The sequence below is a fragment of the Lacerta agilis genome, chromosome 14 (assembly GCF_009819535.1).
Source record: "Lacerta agilis isolate rLacAgi1 chromosome 14, rLacAgi1.pri, whole genome shotgun sequence".
Taxonomy (NCBI): Eukaryota; Metazoa; Chordata; class Lepidosauria; order Squamata; family Lacertidae; genus Lacerta; species Lacerta agilis.
In genome coordinates, this window is record NC_046325.1 from 19,009,237 (window position 1) to 19,029,547 (window position 20,311).

At 46.4% G+C, this 20,311-nt stretch overlaps 2 protein-coding genes across 4 annotated transcripts; one reads left to right on the forward strand and one right to left on the reverse strand.

Annotated features, from left to right (window-relative positions):
• Positions 1 to 1,833: 1,833 nt before the first annotated feature.
• CLN3 (CLN3 lysosomal/endosomal transmembrane protein, battenin) lies at positions 1,834 to 16,571 on the reverse strand. 2 transcript variants are annotated; one of them, XM_033169530.1, is made up of 18 exons: positions 16,450 to 16,571; positions 13,174 to 13,360; positions 12,967 to 13,052; positions 12,781 to 12,865; positions 12,083 to 12,185; positions 10,383 to 10,442; positions 10,211 to 10,290; positions 9,322 to 9,407; positions 8,880 to 8,952; positions 8,012 to 8,155; positions 7,762 to 7,892; positions 7,077 to 7,126; positions 6,499 to 6,567; positions 6,324 to 6,379; positions 6,095 to 6,188; positions 5,214 to 5,354; positions 3,811 to 4,298; positions 1,834 to 2,095 (listed from the first exon to the last, which is right to left on the reverse strand). In XM_033169530.1, exons 3-17 carry the CDS (start codon positions 13,013 to 13,015, stop codon positions 4,179 to 4,181), a joined length of 1,341 nt encoding a protein of 446 aa, XP_033025421.1. In that variant the 5' UTR covers positions 13,016 to 13,052; positions 13,174 to 13,360; positions 16,450 to 16,571; the 3' UTR covers positions 1,834 to 2,095; positions 3,811 to 4,178. The 2 variants fall into 2 exon arrangements, with proteins under 2 accessions (XP_033025421.1, XP_033025420.1); XM_033169529.1 differs by having other exon boundaries at positions 12,781 to 12,871.
• APOBR (apolipoprotein B receptor) lies at positions 14,887 to 19,991 on the forward strand. Of its 2 annotated transcripts, XM_033169528.1 has the most exons (8): positions 14,887 to 14,991; positions 16,067 to 16,281; positions 16,423 to 16,556; positions 16,677 to 16,731; positions 16,811 to 16,949; positions 17,945 to 19,422; positions 19,501 to 19,682; positions 19,775 to 19,991. In XM_033169528.1, the coding sequence occupies exons 2-8, from the start codon at positions 16,237 to 16,239 to the stop codon at positions 19,836 to 19,838; spliced, it is 2,097 nt and encodes a 698-aa protein (XP_033025419.1). In that variant the 5' UTR covers positions 14,887 to 14,991; positions 16,067 to 16,236; the 3' UTR covers positions 19,839 to 19,991. The 2 variants fall into 2 exon arrangements, with proteins under 2 accessions (XP_033025419.1, XP_033025417.1); XM_033169526.1 differs by lacking the exon at positions 14,887 to 14,991 and having other exon boundaries at positions 15,936 to 16,281.
• The last annotated feature ends 320 nt before the right edge of the window (positions 19,992 to 20,311 follow it).

The following is a 20,311-nucleotide window of genomic DNA, read 5'->3' on the forward strand; positions in this document are numbered from 1 at the left end:
CTCTGCGGCAAAGTGACCTGGAGAAAGGGATGATGGGAGTTGTAGTCCAAAGGGAGATGCTGGGTGTTTTAAACTGCTCGCGCAGACGTCAGTGCCCTTAACTGTAAAGGCAATCTTTGTCGTTTTGTTCGCCGTGACGGTGCTTCAGAGCAATGAATCTGTACCGTATTTTCTGGAAAATAACCATTTCACTGCTTTAGTCATCGACGGTGACGCAGGCGAACCTTTACTCCACTTACCCCAGTTAAAAGCACAACGGCTTAAATTAGAAATTTCCTAAACTGTTCCATCTATTTATCCTGTCTTTCTTCCAATAACCTCTGGGCTCAACACCTGTGCCAAGGGAGCTGCATTTGCTCCCAGGCCATATTCAGGGTATTTTTACTAACGCAGAAAGCCTTAAGAACTCTGGACCAGGCTCATATGAAAGATTGTCTGCCCTTGTGTAGATCTGTTAAGATCACTTGCATCATCTGGAGAAATTTTACTTGCGGCAACACACCCTATATAATACTGTATCAGAAAGGTACAGTATTATACACACGAATGAGCATTTTCAGCTGCTGCTCTTGTACTTTGGAACATCGTCGAAGCATAATTTGCTTTGGATATCCTACAAAGACATGTGGTCATGTACAGGCATTCCTTGTTCCAGAAGATTGGAACTTGTGTCACTACTAGATTTCTATTTTTATGATTATTTGTTTTCCTGCTATCTGCCCAAGCTGCAATAAAGTATGTCTCTCCCATATCGGTCTCTACAGCCGCAGCAGGCACCGTAAACTTACAACAATATGTCTTCACCCCCCAAAAGGCACACTTCTTAATTGTCTCCTGAGACAGACTAGTGCCAATAACAACATGTTATTAGGTTGGTTTGTATATTGTGTGCACTTTGCTTAGAAATGTAAACAAAATTAGGCACTAGGCCAAAACATTCCTCTTCTCCCAGGCCTTTGGCAATATGGCCTTTTAAACTGTGGGCTATTGTTTTTGCTTGCTACATTGTGTATTTTTAAAATACAGTTGTACCTTGGTTTTGGCTGAATGTTTTGGCTCCCGAATGCTGCAAACTTTTTGGAAGCTGAATGTCCGACAGGCTTCCTGCAGCCAATCAGAAGCTGCGCTTTGGTTTCCAAATGTTTTTTGAACGGATTCCGTTCGATTTACATGGTACGATTGTATTGTAAACCGGCCTTTGCTCATATGAAGGGTGGCATAAATTTAAAGCAGTTTATACTTTTAATTACATAAATAACACATGCCCTGTGTATCCCCACCACGCTACTTGTTTGGTTAGGCAGAGAGTGACTCGCACAGTGTCACCAGGAATCTTTCCAGGTGAGCAGGAATTTGAACTCGCGTCTCCCTGGTCGCTTCAACACTCTTAACTCCTACGTTATTGTGGCTTTATTGTTTGTTACCTACCCCGATGAGAAAGATTAAAAACCTTACTTAAAATATGTTTCATTCTGTACAAATATGCATACGCTGGGGAAGAGGAGATTTTAGAGCTAGAAAAGTCTCTGGGTGTCCTCTAGTCCAGCTGTGCTCAGTGCGGGAAACTTACAACTTCAGCATTCCTGACAGATGGGTGTCCACCTTGTACTTAAATATTTCCAGTAAAAGACACCACTACCTCCTCAGGCAGCATTTCCCACTGTCAAAAAGCTCTTCCCATTCGGAAGTTTTCTGATAATGTTCTGAGCCGAAATCTGCACCCTTGCTATTTCCACTCACTACTTCTAGCCACTGTCTCAACAAATCCCCCAAACATATCAGCCCATACCTTAATTGGTATATCTTTGAAAAAAGGCAACAACAGAGCAATAATTGAAATATGGCTGGTTTATTGATTGAGCTTGAGACAAAAATTGATCACTGTGCAAAATTATTATCCTTGCCCCTTTCTGAATTGAGCGTGCATCTCATCCTAACAATCTTCGTTCCCTCCTTCCGTATTTGTCTATAGTTATTAATTGCACTTATGCATCTGCACATCCCATTTCTGCAGTATCTTCTAGTTACTTAGGAGTGTCATACTAAAGGTTCCTCCTCTGCTCCCCCTGCCCAACACAAGGATGTGCTGTGTGACCTATTTTTTTTTTTTTTTTTTAACAGAATTTATTGGCATTTTCACAAAACAACATAAACCCAACCCCCACACCTACAAATATCAAAACAAATACAAATACACATACACATAATGTCAGGATTCTTCTTCTTATCTGTATATCTTGCTATAGAAAAAAAAAAAAAAAAAAAAATTCTAGTTCCGAATCTTGACACTTGACTTCCCCCGCCTGTGCACCTTCGGTTTTAATACAATACACTTTCTCCTTAACATCTTTTCTCTATAGAAGTTTAACTTAACTTAATATAGAAAGAAAAAACACCTTTGTCTTATCTTTTGCATTATAGCCTAAAACTTAACCAAATATTCTTAGAGCTAAACTTATTTCTTCTATCATTTAGCATGCTGCTTTTAACTTAAATTCAATATCTCCTTACTTATTTAAAATAAACTTATTTAACAAACTTCACACTCCGATTTCGGATACCATGGCAGACCATCTATGTTATACAATGATTAATTCAACCCACTCCCCTTTTGTCCATTGTCTTCTCCTGTCTTTCACCAGAACCGAATCCCCTATTGTATGCTTCTGAATGTCCACAGATCCAGGTTACAACCACAACAAACCCTGCATCGAGCTCCAAGATGTTCATCCTCTGCATTCTGAGCTTCTCCGTAGCTTTGTACCAAAATTCTTCTTCTTGTAGAAATCTTAATTCTCTGTCCCTCGACCCCGAGCTGCCACCTCGGAATCTAGATATTAAAAAACTTTCCGTTTCAGGGTTTCTGCCACCCCCTGAAAACAGTCCCTGTTCCAGTCGGATTTGCTCTGCCATCTCAGACCATCCTTCCAGCACATCTTCCAGCTCTTTGCAAAAGTCTGTTTCCATTGAGTGAATTTTTTGGAAAGCCTCCTCTGTGGAATGCAGATTATTTCCATTTATAATCCCACACAAGACTCTTAATTTTCGATTAGTCAGCTCCAATTGAAAGACAGTGAGCTTTTCCTCTACCTCCCAGTCCTTCTGTGCCAGCATAAGCGCAAAGTCCAACATCTTCGGGAAAGGTGGGTATCAAATTACATTTCCTGTCTTTTTCCTCCTTTGTCTCAATTTTTTCCTGCGCAATTCCAAATCGCCGCCATTTCTTCCGAAGCCAGAGTATAAAGACCAAAACTTCAAATGGAGATATTTTTCCTCAATTAACCCCTGAGAGGGAATCTCTACAGAGTCAGTTTTCAAATTCCAAGTACTTTCAAATGATTAGTGTAGCAGCAGTCACTTAAAGAGTTAAGTCCTTCCACCACCCGAAGGGAGAGAGGCGGGCTGCCCTTTCTTTTGATCCCAGAGCTTTTCCCGAAGTACAAAGAGTCAGTCAATTACTCACAGCTTCTGGTTTCTTAGCAACTCCTTAATGACAGGTAGAACAGAGACGCTCCTCACGGACTTTGCCGCCGCATGTAAACATCCCGGTTGGGGCATGTCCCCCTAGAGCCCGACTCCGTGGTCCCTTCACCCCCACTCCCCCCTTACAGGGGGCGCGGGGGAAGGGTTCGGAGCACAGCGGGCATAGCCGGGGAGCCCAGGGCGCGGGACGCTCTTCCCGCGCCCCAACCAGAGCCCTGCATGCGGCTGCAGGGCTCCTAACCCCCGGGATGAACTGGGTGCCTCGCCACCGAAGCAACCCAGGACCATCCGCGATGGCGCCAGCCGCCGGAAGTCGTGCTGTGTGACCTATTTTATGCAACGTTCACATGTTTCCCTCCTACGAACTGCAGAACATGATTTCCCATCCATCTGTGATTGTGCGCTCTGATTAAGGCCTCCCACTGCTGTACAACATGGGAAAAAAGTAGATTCCCATTCAGGCTCAGTTAAAATAAAATGCTCTCCAAAATCAAAACAGATGAGGAAATTAATGCCAAAAGCCGACACCTCAACTCCGCGTGCCTCCTTTCTCCTCTTTTGACAGCCAGAGGAGGAGGGCATAAGCATATGCATCTCAGACAGTGTCTTTCCCTCCTCCATACTGGGAAATGTACTATTCAGGAACAAGCATGTGGTAAGTCAAGGCATCTGTTGGTCCCTCTGGGAAGCGGGCCTCAAGGGAGGCGACAGAAATGATTGTGGATAGGGATAGCTACAGCACCTGAAAGCGAGATGCCCAACGTGTCAGCTATGCAAGCAACTCCCATAGCAAACTCACGGTGCTCCGGCTTGCTCTGCAATTAGAGGGAGGAAGGAGGAGAGAGAATATATATATATTAGACAGTGATCCTCTGCTATGACTTCTGAAAATGGGAGGTACTGTTCCTAGTCACTGTCACCTTTCTTTTGAGCTTCCCAGGCACCTGCTTCCTGCTTCCCTCCCCCAAGTGTCTTCTGCAACACAAAAAAAAGGCTTTGCTGGAGCAGGGGAAAGGGAAAGAGGAGAGAGGTGTTTATACACACACACACACACACTGTAAGGTCCTCGGTTAGTTGCTCATGAGTAAGCAGGCAAAACTCCGAGTTTTCCTTTAATAGTTTTATTGTGCAAACTATGTACAGTCCAGAACTAATAAGTTCATGTCTGTATCAGAATCCAGGAATGGCCCCTTCCGGTTCTGACCCCAACAAAAGAGCTTTGGTATACAAAACCCCCGCCTTCCATCCTTTCGTTTCACCCCTCGATGGCTTTGGGGCAACGGAAATTGCGTGCCTCCTTCATCGCCCTTGGAGCCAGGGGAGTGCAGGGTCTCTCCGACATCCCCATAGCCTCGACCCTCCGTCTCCTGAGACCCATGCCCCTCCCCGCTAGAAGCCTCGCTGCTCCCTCTGCTGCCAGAGGAGGTGCTGCTGGTCAGGTGGGGCCAGGGCTCTCTGTAGCATCCTGAGAGCCCTTCCACCACCTTGCGCTGCACCGGGGACAGTTCCCTGACACACACACACACCCCTAACTGGTTAAAAGAGGTCCACTTGCTTGTTCCTTGCTCCCTCCAAATAATGGAACTGGCCTCATGCTCATCTCTCTCAAGCTCTGAATGATATGCCTTTCTCTACCCCTCAGTCATGTGACTGAAGTCTCACCCTCCTGGGTGCTCCATTAACATTCTTCCCCATTGGCCACCTTCTCCCCCCGCCCCCGCCAAGCTCACCTTTTCACTGATGCAGTGGAAAGTGTTCACGTAGCCAGCTCCTCCCAGCAATCCCTCATAGAGTACCAGAGCGAAAACTATATAGATGCTTGGTAGAAACATTTTGGACACAGCAACCGAGAGGAACACCATGTTCAGGCACTAGTTGGAGAGGGGAAGAAAGAGATAGCATGTCAAGTCCTTGACAACTGGAGGAGAAAACAATAAGGCTGTTCTGTTGTGGGGAAAGGTGGCAGAGATGGGGAATAAGCAGGACAGGAAAACATTACAAGGGTAGGAGACTTCAAAACAGACCAAAATAGGAGACTCAGCACTGCTCTGCAGACATTAGCAGGCAACACTGCCTGCTCCTTCCTGCTGCTCAGGCAGTTCTTAAAGGCACAATGGGAGACTAGGCCAGCCTATCCAGAAGGACAATTTGCAATGCAATAAATGTGTGATCATCCTCCAAAAGGTTCACCGAAGTCTAGTTTCTCTTGCTTCTAAAGCAGGTGGGACAAACTGGTGGAGTCTCCTCCCACTGAAGCAGACCAAACACCAAGTCATTTGCATAGCCCCACCTACAAAGCAGGTGGGAGGAATGACACCATTCCTTCACCTGAGAAGCAAAACACAAAGGCCCAAGATCAGTCCCTGGCATCCCCAGCTGAAAGGAGCTCAGATAGCAAGGCTTCCCTGCAGACTCTACAAAACTGGGCTAGATAAACTAATGATGTGACTCCGTATAAGACCTCATGCGTTCACTGGCAGAGAAAGATCACAATACTTGGATTGCAACATCAACATTACAACAGAAATTGGGGGGGGGGGGATGAACATGTCTCGGAAGAGCAAAAAGGAAACATTCATGCAGGTGTCTGTTGGCAAGGGGAATGCTTTACCTGTAACACTGCAAGGACCCATATATGCCGAATCCGTATGCAGCTGGCGGAGGAACGAGAGACAAAGACCCCAGCCTGGTAGAGCATCTGGTACCTATAGGAGGCGGGGGGGGGGGGGGAAATCAAGAGTTTTAGCTCCCAGCACTTTTTCTATATTCTAACCTACCAACCCAAGCCAGACTGAGGTTCCAAAATCCCATCTCGTCTCACCTCCCCGCCTTTCACTCACCAACGATATTGTTGTGGGTGAGTAAACGGCGCTTTATGGAAGTACAGCAGTTCAAACTGAGAAAGGAGAAGACAAAAAGGGGGGGGAGGACCGTTAATGCCAATGGATCAGAAGATTTAGCTCCACCTCCCTGGTAAAGAAGTCTCCACCCATCCCCAACTTTCACACTGCTCACCAGGCCCTGGTTGATGAAGTATTCAGCAAAGTACACAACAGCCAAAGGGATGAGGTATCTTAAGAGACCCTAGTAACAGAGAAGGCGCATGTTAGTGCATCATGGGAAGGCCATGAAACCACGAGTCAATCAGAGGTATATGGTTGCCTTGAGTAATGCAGGCTTCACAAACAGCACCCTTTACTACCGGGGTCACATTTGCACCACACATTTAAAGAACAAGGCTCCCCCCCAAAGAATCCTGGGAACTGTGGTTTGTTAAGGGTGCTGGAAGTTGAGGGGTGATCTCACAATGAGGTCTTTTACATCTGGGATCGGTGAGAAGGGCTTCCAGATCATGAGGCATAAATTCCAGGAAGAACAGAGACTTGGCCTTTGTTTAGCAATTAAATAGCATTCTCCCCACATCCATTTTATGCATTATTCACCCTGATATCCTCTAGAGTAGGGACATATTTACACACAAACTTATACTGATACGATCTGTGATACGGACACCATTAAACATGCGCTCCGAAATATCCTACGCACTCTCTCATATTAAAAACAAAAAACCACATACTGAGCCTGATTCTTACCTTGACCACCTGCCCCTTTTCTTGCAGGCTGAGCTGAGGGCTTTGTGCCTCTGGAGGAAGGGAAGGACGGTTGAAACGAGACAGGATAAAACAACGTTACTGAAAGAATTGGGGAAAATTCTGTGCATTGCCAAGTGCTAAGGATATTATGCGAGGAGTTACAGCAGTATCTGTGAGCAACTCTTCCTTGTGCTTGGCGTGAGCACAGTGCATCATGGGTAAAGAAGCCGGGACAGCATTTCTTCCCAGGGATAAAGTCTTAAGATAGACTTTTTATATATATATATATAAAAGAATGGAAACAGTTTCTTGAATATTTACAAATAAACTGTAAACAGAGAAGAACATTGGCAGGATTGTTGTAATGACTTGCAGGTTTATAAGAGTATTTATTTAAAGTAGATCAATAAAGGAGTAAATTAAGTTCATCTGGATATGCAGAAAATATTTAAAATAAATTTAGGGAACCGCAGAAAGAAGGGGGAAGGAAGTCAAGCTTTGAAATGCTAAAATGATTGTAAAATTATTGAAATGTATAAAACTGAAAATCATAAATGAAATGTTTTTTTTAAAAAAGCGTTAAGATAAACAATGTGCATTGTGGGTATAAATACTCAACCTGTCCCTTATGATACAACAGGTGGCACCACAGGAAGGTGAACCTGCCAGTAAAGGGCTTGCTTACTGTTTTGCAGTGTAGCTTTATTCTCAAGGAGCGGCTGCTGAGTTGAGGAAGGGGAACGCAGAGACTTCTGTGGACGATTGCCCCAGCCACAGCGGGGGGCTCCGGGGGGTGGAGCCAGCACAAAAGAATAACTGTAGAGAAAGTGGAGAGGAGGAAGAAGATGGTCAAGGAGCCCAGGGGCATTGAAAGGTCATTTAAAAACTTTTTATTGCTATAAGCAGGTACCTAATATGAGAGAGTTAGTCCTCACCTGGCCTGCATGATGGCCGGAACAACGGTCATGAGGAGGAGGGTGTGCTGGGGGCTCAAGCCTGCCTCTGTCAGCCCAAGGTATGAAAGCGCCCCTAGCAGGCCAGCCCCACCTGTTCCAGAAGACCAGGCAGACACCACGGCACTGCGAGGGGTGGGAAGAGAAGCAGAAAGAACAGGAGTCATAATGGGGGGGGGTGATTTCTGGGTACCAGAAAGCACCCCCAGACCTAGCACCATTACCTAATTGACAAATCCTACACAAATTTATTCCACTCACGCTTCAAACCAAACACTGGCCCAGCTATCAATCTTGTCCCTCTCCTCATACATCAGGCCTTTCTGATTTTTATTCTCATCATCAGATAGGTATGCATGTTTGTTTAGTTAAATGTATATCCATCCTTCACCGTGAAAACGAAACAAAAACAAAAAAACAGGCCAACAAAATATCTTTTTTAAAAAAAGTTGCTGGGGTTGGTGGTGGTGGTTGGTACGTAGCAACTAAGCTGGAAGGTTGTGGAGCCTGTTTCTTCAGATCAAAGGCATAACAAGGATGCTTTGAAATAGGACCTGTGGCTGTAATAAAATGTTGTATCTGCCTTCCTCTTTCAAAGCTGTTCCCTATGGCTGGAAGGAAGGCCTTGTGGGATGGGGGACCTGTGGTTTTTCTCTATGTTGTTGGACTCGGACTCCCAGGCAGCATGGCCAGTGGTCAGGGATGATGAGAACTGTAGTCCGTCAACATCTGGAGGGCCACAGGTCCCCCACCCCTAATCTAAAGAAACAGACCGCACCCATTGAGCAAGTAATGCATCTGGCCCCACTACCAAATCTCCATCCTGCAGCAACTGTGTGCCTTTAGTTACCTGTCGAAGAAAGACGTGAGCGCAAGGAATGTTATTTCACCCAGGCCAGATGAAATACTGGCCAGCACGACACCTACAGCAATTAGAAGGTGGAGAAAGACCCAGTCAATACAAAACATGCTGGTGCTTCCCTCTTGTTTTCTGTTGGCCCTCACCGCCAGAGCTCACTATTAAGAGGCCGCGATTCTAAAGCAAGAGATCATATATCCTCAAATCACAGCTGGAAAGATATGGGCGGTGCAATATAAAACCCGTAAGCCTCATGCTCTTGCTCCCCACAATTTTAGTCAAATCGTGCCTTCGAAGCATGCGAAGAAACAGCCGCCAAGAGGCTGTAACATTAAATAAGAAGGGGGCCAGGCTCCCCAGGTTTCCCCTCCATAATTTGAGGACTGCCTGCCTGCCCCCCACCAACCCAATCTCCTGTGAAGATGGTTCTTACCTGCAAGGCTTTGGACTGTGCCTGTGGAGAAGGCCACCACCAGGAAACTGCCCCAGGCCGTGATGACGCAGATGATGACACGCAAGCTGTGAGGAGTGGAGTGAGGAAAGGGAGGGAGATATAAGCAGGGCACCCAGGCGCCAAATTCTGGGGAGCACCAGGCGCCCACCGCTAAAGCCACCCAAGCTCTTAACTATCTACCTGTTATGAAATAATACATAATTTTGATCAAGCTAGAAAAACAAAATACATATATACCTAGGTATTACCAAAATGTATACCTACTAAAGTCACTTAAGGACTTTCGACTTTGTGCACCCATTTACCAAAGACACACCGCGCTTGTCATTCACAACAAGAGATAAGGCGTAAGCATTGTGTCTGACATAAGCATAATAAAAGTTAATTTGGGGGCTAAACTAAATTTGGGGGTGCTGGGCAGATCTTTGCACCCTGGCGGCGCATATGCTAAAGACAGGGCTGGATATAAGATGGGCAAATGGATGAGGCCTGAACTAACCATAAAGCCTCTTGCCCATATGTCACATACAAAGACAACCCCTCGTGACTACCAGGGCTCATAGCTCATTCTTCCTTCAAAAAATTCTGGGCTCTGTGGTTTGACCCTCAGAGAGTTACAATTCCCAGCAACCCTTGGCTTGGATATTACTTCACAATAACAAAGCAATATATTTTTTCGTGTATGGTAACAGAAAGGCCGCAAGTACATAATGTAATTAAACATCTTTTCTACACATTGTACTATTTTGTTCCAAATACACTTTGCCAAATTGTACATCCATCGCACGTGCAAATAAGCTCCCATTTCCATTACGAGGGAATTTGGTATCTACCCAGATGACGTTTCCAGCGATCTGAACCAACTCACCCATATGGGAGCAAGTGGATACAAAAAGGTGCAATGAATTTGATTAGAAGGGTGGGCAGAATGTCAGCCAACAGCACAGCCTGTAGGGGGCAACAAAGAGATGGGGGTGAGCCAGTAGCTGGTGCCACACTGTCAAACCTGCCCCTGTCATCTCCCCGCATCCGGCACTTACCCCCGTGGAGATGGCATTGCAGTCGTAACGAGAAGCGTTTTCAGGAATGCTGGGGGGAGTCTGAGGGAGCAATTGGGCACAAGAGGTTAAATGTAGGAGTGAATAATTTTATCAGCCATCATTTCACCATCTGCTTCCCAAGATTTTCCTCATTCCAGCATGAAAGTATAACTTATTCAGTCAGGCATTCCATGGACTCAAGACCCACTTTGAGGTTCTGTGCTTGGGTCACAATCCTGATCAGGGCTGCAGTGCGAGGGGAGGCAGGGTTTAATCTATGGGTGGGAACCTGTGGCCTTCCAGATGCTGTTGGACTCCAACTCCCAGCAGCCAGCGACACCATGGTCACTGGAGGGTCACAGGTTCCTCAACCCAGCTTTATCCCTTCTCTCCCTTGCCATTTTTTTTATTTTTAGTATAGGGGCAAATATCAGCTGGGGGGGGGGGTTGGAACGGGGAGAAAGGGGAAAGATTGGGGCCCCCTGGAGCTGCTTTTTGCAAAAAAAGATACATGACCAGTCTGAAGTCTGAAGGATTAAAAAAATGCAATTAGAAGTCATATCTAGTTAGACCTTCCAACTCTCCATCAATGGGTAGCTTAGGGGCAGTGTAACATAGTTTTACCCTCCCCCATTTATCTCCAGAGCAACTCTGAAGAAGTGTGCATGCACACGAAAGCTCATACCAAGAACAAACTTAGTTGGTCTCTAAGGTGCTACTGGAAGGAATTTTTTATTTTATTCTGGGAGGTAGGTTAGGCTGACTAACTCCAGATCACCCAGTGAACTTTGTGGCTGTGTGGGAATTTGAACCCAGATCTCCCTGGTCCTATTCTAAACACTCAACAGTACAATAGTAGCAGCACTAAACGGCATTGTCAAACATACTGCTCATATTCATGACCACTGTCAGCAACCAGCAAGGCTGGTTTGTATAGGGCTCCCTAGTCATGTTGCAGGGCCCAGGAGGAGAGTGACATTACTGCTGCCATCTTAGTTAGCACTGGGTAATGTCACAATCTTCTCGATTAGTGCATATGCTCACTAGCAGCGTAAGGGCATGCCAATACCTTCTTTGCCGTGTACAATATCTGAATGGCTCTGTATTTTCCCCACTTACTAGTCCACTAATTTACAGTGCAAATCTGTTTGTGGTCAGATCCAATGCTCTGAGATGTTTGCCTTCACGTTTGCCTGAAATTTCCCCTCTGCTTAGAGTAGTTTGATCTTAAGAGGCCTTTCAAATATCCAAAGTCCCTGGCTAACCAAGTGCTAGAGCCAGCCTTAGTGCAGTGCCAACATCCAAATAATCCTTTTTCATCTTTTGTACACACATGTGATGCACCCTCTGCCACAGGCCACAGTCCTATGCATGTGTAGGCTCTAATGCACTAGATCTGGCACACAGATGTTTTTCTATCCCTGTTTTCTATTCATCTCTCTCATCCAGGCTCAGATACTTTCTCTCGCTTTCTGATTCAGGGCTTCTGTGCATGCGCAAAGCGTGTTTTAGCACTTCTGCGCATGCGCAAAGCGCCAACCCTAGAACTAACCCGTTCTGGTACTTCTGGGTTTGGCGCGGTGCGCAACCCGAAAATGCGCAACCCAAAGCGGCCGTAACCCAAGGTATGACTGTACAATCTGTTTCTTGCTCTGTTTTATACACAAACACTCAAGTACTCCTCTCCTTTGAATTCTCACTGGTTCAGTCCCATTGCCTGCTGGCACCTTCTGATGGCTGAGAATATCATGGGCAGCACTCAGCATTACGACATAGGCAAAGTTGTTGCAGAGTCCCAGCAACCTGTGGAGGGGAAAGACAAGCGAGTCAGAGCACCCAGAAATGCAAGACAGGAGAGTCGGTGTTACCATATCATTTCTTTCATTTCTATTCTGCCTTTTTTCTAGGCCAGAGTTCAAGGGGGCATATATAACGTTCCCTGCTCCCAAGCAGCCTCCCATCCAGATTCAGTTCTGCCTAGCTCCAGCAAGGTTGTTGCATCGTGCCTTTAGACTATAGTCCCTTTTGAAAGCCCAGAATGGCATCCCATACCCTCTGTTCCCCAGGCAACAAGCGTGTGAGAGAGGTTGTACAAATCCGGCTACAGCAAGCCCCACACAGCCCACCAGTCCAGTATGTTGCAATATGCTTAGATGTGGAGGATGCAACGAGGGAGGAGGTCAAAAGAAAAGGAAATCTGATCCGTTTAGTGTGAACAGAGCATACAGCAAAATGCATCAACGCATAGAAAGAGAAACCTGAGTTTAATCGAGCTGTCATTGTGCAAGAAATAACGCCACAGAGAAGCTGCATTAAATAAAATAAGAAAGGAGGTTCTGCTTTTGTTCATGCTACATAGCCTAGAAAAACTGTGGAAATAAAGCAAAGGGGACCTCACCAGAAGCCCACATTGTTCCTCCACTGGCTGCAGGCATCCAGGGTGGTCTCAGGCTCGGCAGAGGGTGAGGCATCTTCATCTTCCCCTGTTTCTTGAGGGGGTGGAAGAGGAGCAGAGTCAGAGAAGAAAACGGGGGAGGGTGTTGAATGGGGAGGGGGGTGAAAGATGGGAGCAAAGAAGACTCACCTTCAGAATCACTCGGGATGTGATGCCACAGATTCCCAGGAGATCCCATGGCAGGCAGGGCAGAATGGGGTGGGGGGGGCGACTACCTATAACAAAAATGGGGGCGGGCATAGATTAAAAACATAAACCATAGCCGCCCTAGAAACTTCATAACTACACTGAGATATACTCTCTCCCTCTTGCACACACCAGTCTCTCTTTCTGTACCTTTAAGAAATCGGAGCCTTAGACCATCACCGCGTTGCTTTAGGCCATCGCCGCCTCTGCATATCTAGGAGAAACAGATCCAAGAAGCTTCCTCTTAAGCTGCTGTCATGTGAAGCTGAAGTTGCCGCCTGACCTTGCTTCCGGGTTTGATGCCATTTCCTGCTCCCAGTGCCCTCACTTGTATGCCCTGCCGATAAAGCCATACATCGACGCAGGCACACGCGGGCTAACAAGCCGCTGTAATGAAGCTAGATTTGCCCTCAATTGACATGGCTGCTTTACAACAACAATCTCCTCTCCCGGGAGAGCGTGATTGTCAGAAATTTATTGCAATAACGCTATTCATCCGGTAGCTTCAGATGAGTATGAACAGGTTCGGTATTGTTTCGTTATCACTTTAAATTAGGCATTCTACACGAGCCCTGTTAAAAGCATGCATGTATTTGATGGAGTGACCAATTGCAGAGTTTTGCCATGTACGTATTTTATTTTGAAACATTTGCATCCCTCTATCCTGACCATTCAAAAGGCTCGAAATACAGTAAAATGTAAATATTTAAAATTATAGCAGAAACCACAGCACCAGAGAAAAATCACAAAGTAAACCAGAAATAAAATAGACTCTTAGTACCTTCCAGAACAGAAACGTTTTTAAAATTAAGTACGGTAAATGCGTGGGGGGGCCAGTCATCCCAAGTAGGGTTGCCAACTTTGTTCTGACAAAATACAGGACAGGAAGGCGGGCAGGGGGAGTTGCGGCAATTTTGTTTTTAATCTGGTGCTGAAATGACTTCAGAACAATCCATTACAATATATTGCAGCAAATCTTTTTAGTTTAGATGCTAGAATCCTTCCTGCACTCCTAAAGAAAATGACCCTTTGCAAGTTGTTTAAAGATTCTGAATTGAAGAAGTCTTCTCTCGAAGGATCTTTATATTGTACAAACCAATAATGAGTTTGATTTTAAGGACGCCGTTTACAGAGCTTCCTTGATCTGTGACCTCTCTCTCTCCACCCAGGCCAGAGGAAATAGATGTTATTCTTAACTGGTTCCTGTCAGGAAACACAACCCTGCAGAAGATATATGCGAGAGATTTGGAGCTGTAACTATTACCGGTAGTACTCTTCAGGCATTTTAGGCTGCATACCCACCGTACATTTAAAGCACATGACTCCCCCCCCCCCAAGAATTCTTGGAACTGTCGTTTACCCCTCACCAAGCTACAATTCCAAGCACCCTTAGCAAACTACAATTCCCTGGATTCTAATTGGAGAAAGTCGTGTGCATTAAAAGTGTGGTGTGTGTATGCAGCCCAAGCTTCACACAATGTCCAACTGTGGAGGAAGAGCATAGCCATTGTGGCTAGTAGCCTTTGATAGCCTTATCCTGCATTTTGAATCATGGAATCATAGAACTGGAAGGGACCCAAGGGTCATCTAGTCCAACCCTCTGCAATACAGGAATCTCAGCTAAAGCATCCATGACAGATGGCCCTCCAACCTCTGCTTAAAAACCTTAAAGGAAGGAGAGTATACCACCTCCCTAGGGGAGACCGTTCCATTGTTGAGCAGCTCTTACTGTCAGAAAGTTTATCCGCATGTTTAGTCAGAATCTCCTTTCTTGTAACTTGAAGCCATTGGTTCAAGTCCTACCCTACAGAGCAGGAGAAAAGAAGCTTGCTCCATCTTCCATGTGACATCCCTTAAGATATTTGAAGATGGCTATCATATCTTCCCTCAGTCTCTTCTTTTCCATTTATTTCTCTAATTCTATGTTGGAGCCATGTTTCTGAGGAAATAACCGAAGGTCACTTCCAGGTGAGCTATTTATGGAGCATTTATCCCGATCTGTTTGCACAAAGATTGAGCATTCGCTCCGATTCCTTTGGAGGGAGATTATACAGTGTTGCATCAAGCAAGTTTTAATCCCACACCTTTGAGTGCATTTCCCCATCACCTTCCTTTTTGATTGGCGGAGCGGATGAGCTTCTTGAGAAAGAGCGCTAAATCAACTTTAATCACGCAACCTGAATTTTGCCAGTATGGGATTAAATCCCACCTGCAAAACAGCAACAGTCTGGAAGCTGCCTGATTTCCCATTCATTTCCTTCAAGCCCCACCTAGAAATGTAGATGTCTCACCATACATTTAAAGCACACACACACACACACACACACACACACACACACACACACACACACACACCACATCTCCTGGGAACTGTAGTTTGCTGAGGACTGTAGCTCTGCGAGGATAAAGCAACAGCTTTAAATATGTATGGTGTGTGTGCAGGCCTACTGAATTCAGCTGCTATGGCCTTGGATCATTCTGTCATCATTTGGCATTTGGGAACTGATTTGTTAATGTTCCTTCAGTCTCTCTCTCTCTCTCTCTCTCTCTCTCTCTCTCTCTCTCTCTCTCTCTCCCTTTGAACCTCCTGAATTTTTATGATTGTAACAATGGTTAGCTACCTTAAGGGTCTTTTTTCTGGGCTGGGAAGGCATGGTCATAATGGTCTAATAAACAGATGAAGCCTTACTTGTAATCGTGTTAATGGTCCGCTAAGCTCTGCTCTATTTTGTAACTAATCAGAACCCCACCCTGAAATTTGCTGTAGGTTGTTCCACAAGTTGGGAAAGAACCTGGGTGTGTTTTGGTCAAAGTTCATCGCACAGGGCTCAGGTCAAGTTGCCACTAAATTGTCAAGAGAGAGAGAGAATCTTTCTCTCTTTTTTTAGAAGGGTTGATATTTCGATGAAAGTAAAAAAAAGGGAAGGTTAATGAACAAGATGAACTGAATTTTCCAACTATGGTTCTGCACTCCCCTGAGTTGGAGGCTGATTTAGTCGGCATTTGACACTGACTGTCCCTCAACGCTTCTTGTTTCCATCAGGTTTGTGGTGTGCTGCTTTAACAGTTGTGCAAAGCCAGAACGGACTGTGGCAATGAGTTGCAAAGGGGAGGAGGAGGATGTGGTCAGAAGCTTTGACGGCGGCGTTACTTCCCTCCCTGGGGAGAAAGGAGAAGCTGCTGTACCTCCTCTCCACCTGACCCAGATGTCCGATGGAGCACCTTCAACGGCTGCTGGGGACCCTGCAACGGGCTCTGGTAAAGAAAGCCCCTTTAGGTTAGCCAAGCTGGGGTGGGCTCCAGGGCCCATGACTTACGTAGAGGGAGGTGGGTGTGTCTGCTGGCTTGCTCAACAGGCCGTCTGCATTCAGTGTCTCCCTTGCTCCATCCCATCTTCAGGATTATGTTTCGTCCTTCACCACTTACCTGCTTGGAGATGAAACTTATCCAGGAGCAGAAGAGTCAGGACATAGAAGGGACAGGAGCAGCCGTTGCAGCAGCCATGACGGGGAAGTGGAGACAGCACACTCTGGGTAATGAAGCCGCTGGTTGAGATGGGAGTAGGGGAGCTATTTATGCTTGGAGCTTTCTACCTCTTGAGTGGAAGGGTCTCCACAGCAGCTGGATTCACCCTTTCCCCCTCTTCCCTGCAGGGACATTCCTCCAAGGAGACATCTGGAGGTCTTTGAAGGTTCGCTCACCACAGAGGTAGGTGCTGGAAAAGAGGAGGCGGGGAAAGAGTCATCTAAGCTCCGCCTCTCCTTCACCATGGTCCTTCCTTTTTCAGATAACCCCAGCCAACCAGGAAATCCAGGCAGCATCAGAAGCAGCACACCACGATGCTCAGGCAACAGAGTCTGTTCACAAACTTTCCAAATTGCCCATCAGATCTGAGGGACAGGAAAAGGCTGAGGAAAAGCTCTCAGGTGATGGAAAATTCTAGAATGTGCCAAAGTCACACTGTGGAGGGCCCGATGGGTGTTTCTAGGAGGCTTGGGTTGCTACCTGGTTTGTTTTAGCTTGGAGTCTCCATCCTAAACATAAATGTGTGGGAAGCGATTGTGGTTACGCAGTCTTGAGGATAAGACCCTCTGCATATGAGCAGAGAAACCTCCATCTTTGTCACTGACACGTTCCTGAGCTAATTTATGCCATTTGAATAAGGTTCCAGAACTGGGACTACTGACCCATGGCTCATCCTGGAAAGAGAAATCAATATATATTTATATTGGGCACTGTGCATGCACTGATGTTCCTCTGCTACTGTTTTTATTGATGGTGACCCTGAATGTTTAATAGTCCTGTATAACTTAAGGTTTTTTGGTGCTTTGTTACTGGGGATGATGTTTTATTCTGAGATCTTGCATAATAATAATAATTTGTTAGCCTTGTTACAGTTTACAAGAGAGTACGATAATAAAAATATTTTACAATAAGAAAACATCCTTAGTTTCAGGGTGGAACAATAATACTATATAGGAATGTATATATTTGTGGGGAGAAACCAATATATTTAGGTTCTGGGATGCTCAAATGCAGAGCTAAAGAGACCAAGATCTGTGTCACCACAGTATGAGATTCATAGTGTGGGACCCAGGAAAGAGACCCTTCAGCAGTAACTCCTAGTATTTGCAACTCCGTCATAACTGAGCTGTGTTTCAGGCAGTTAGTTAAGACTCCTCTTTTCTGGTGGGTGTTTAGAGGAGGAGAGACCTGAATGCTATTAGCAATTGTTATTCAGTGATAACAGCTACATGTTTTTCAAAGATCCTGGTTCATCAGTTCTATGCATTTTTATCTACCGGTATTTGATTTGTTGTAAGCTGCCCTGTGGCTTGTGCAAAGGGAGCTATATAATTCAAATACATAATCCAAATACATAAATACTGTAAATGTGACCCTCCTAATTTCTCCTCCACAGAGTCCTCTCCATTCCCAGCTGATGCTCCAAAGTCAAGTCCCACAGCAGCTGCGATCAGCAGCATCAAACAGAAAGATGTGGAGGGGCCAACTGCTACTGAGGGACTCCATCAGTGGGAGCTAGAAGGAACCAGCTGGATAGGAGGAGTTCAGCAGCAGGGGGCGCTAGAGGAAGAGGCAGATACAGAACAGCATCAGCACAGGGAAGCAGAGAAGCCCGCAGGCAAACAGCTGGAGGAACAAGGGCAGGGAGAAGAGACTTCAGAGGAGAGGGAGGAAAAGCAAGTGGGAACTGTGTGGTATGACGGGATCCAGCAAACTGCACCAGATTTGGCACCGTCTGTGGGAGAAGAGCAGAGAGGGCTGGAGGGGATGGTGAGGGCTGTGGGGTTTCAGCTCAGTGGGGTGGTGGAGGAGGAGGTCAAGATGGTGGAGGGACAGCAGCTAGAGGCTGAGAGACAACAGGAAAATGAAGCAGAGATGGAAAAGGACCTGCTGGAGGAAACAAATATGGTGGTTGCAAAGGAAGGAATTCCACAAACAGTGGCAGGCAGGGTAGAGACTGAAGGAGACCAGGAGGAGATGATCAGAGGAGAAGCTGAAGCTGGGAGAAGCCATCTGTGGGAGCCAAAGGAGGAAGTAGAAGGCACAAGAGAGACTGACTGTGGTCAGGAAAAGGAACTGGGAGAAACTTTATGGTATGAGGGGATTCAGGAAAGGGTACCAGATTGGTCACAGTTTGTGGAGGTACAACAGCAAGGGCTGGAGGAGGCAACCAAGATGGCAAAAGATGAGCAACTGGAGGTTGAGCAGGAACACAAAGAAGATCCAGAGGCAGAAGGGCAGGAGGGAGAGACATGGGCTGTGGGATTTCACCACAGGGGGCTGGAGAAGGAGGAAGAAGAGGTCAAGATGGCAAATGGTCAGCAGCTGGAGGTCAAGCAGGAACAGGAAGAAGAACCAGAGGTGGAAGAGAACATGCAGGAGGAGATGGATGTAGCTGAAGAAAAAGAAATTCAGCAAGCAATGCCGGGCGCGGCAGAAGCTGAGGGAGAGCAGGAGGAGGAGCTACAAGAGGAAGAAGGAGCTGGGAGATGCCACCAGCGGGAGCCAAGGGAAACTGCTGTGACTTTGGAAGAGCAGGATGGGGAGCCAAAGGGAATAGCAGAGAACAGGGGTGGTCAGTGGGAAGAAGCGGCAGGTGGAGAAGAGACAGAAGGGGCCCAGCAGAGGGAGGTAGAGGAACCTGTGAGTAAGGAGGCAGCAGAAGAACAAGTAGAACTTGCAGGAGAAGAATGGCTGGAGGGGAGTGACCAGAAGGGCGAATCAGAGAGGCCGGCAGAAGCTAGTGGTCTTTTTGACAAAGAGGTGCTGGAAGCAGCTGGAGTCCAGACAATGCAAACAGAAGAGACAGACAGCAGACAGCAGCAAGAACCCGTGGTGTGCACTGCCCCCAACGCTGGGACATTCCCAGTTGAGGTAAGCAAAACTAAAATAAAAATGGAGCATGATGGGAGTCAGGACTCTGGAGTTAACCAATCCACTTCTCCTGTGCAGGTCACGTCCCTGGACACAAGTCACCAAATGGAGCGGGTGCTGCTTCGCCGCAAGAGCTCTATCCGGCGGGCGCCGAGCACAAAGAGACAGCCAGTGGAGACCCAGCCAGAGACGATAAGCATAGCTGAGGAGGTTCCGGCTCAACCACAAACACCGTGCAGGCAGAACCCAAGGCATTCTGGGTAAATATGAATATCCTGTCACCACCACCACCCCAGGAGTTGACCTCGGAGTTTTGCCTCACTCTGCTCATTCATTCTCTCTGCCTCCCCAGGTTTGGGCCTATGCACCCCAACATGATGGCTGAACTTCAGACGCGCCTGCGCAAGCCCCAGTGACCCAAGGGTTGATTTCTGCATTATATTTGAGCTTTCACAGGACGTAAAAGCCACCTCTGGAAATCTAGGGGCCGTTTAGCACTCATTTCCATGTTAATTGCTTTCGGGGGGGGGGATATACATTTGCAACCCTGTTAACGCAGAAAATTGTGGGAGGTGAGCGGTGGAATTTGGGGTACTCAGTTCTCTCGTGCCATTTTCATGCATGAATCATGGGGGAAGAGAAGTGGGCGTGTGTGGACAGGGTGGGGAAGTAGCCACATGTCCAATGACATTTGTTGTTGTATCACACCGCAGCCACCGGTCTGAAAAAGGATTAGTGCAGCATGTCAGCGTATTGATCGAAAAGCTACAACAGGTACAGCAGTGTGAAAGCAGCGCTAGAAAACAGGGCAGGAGTGCTAGTGTTATAATCAGGAAAACCACCACAGAATTCCCATGTCTGAACACACCCCTGTAATCGGCTAAGGCAT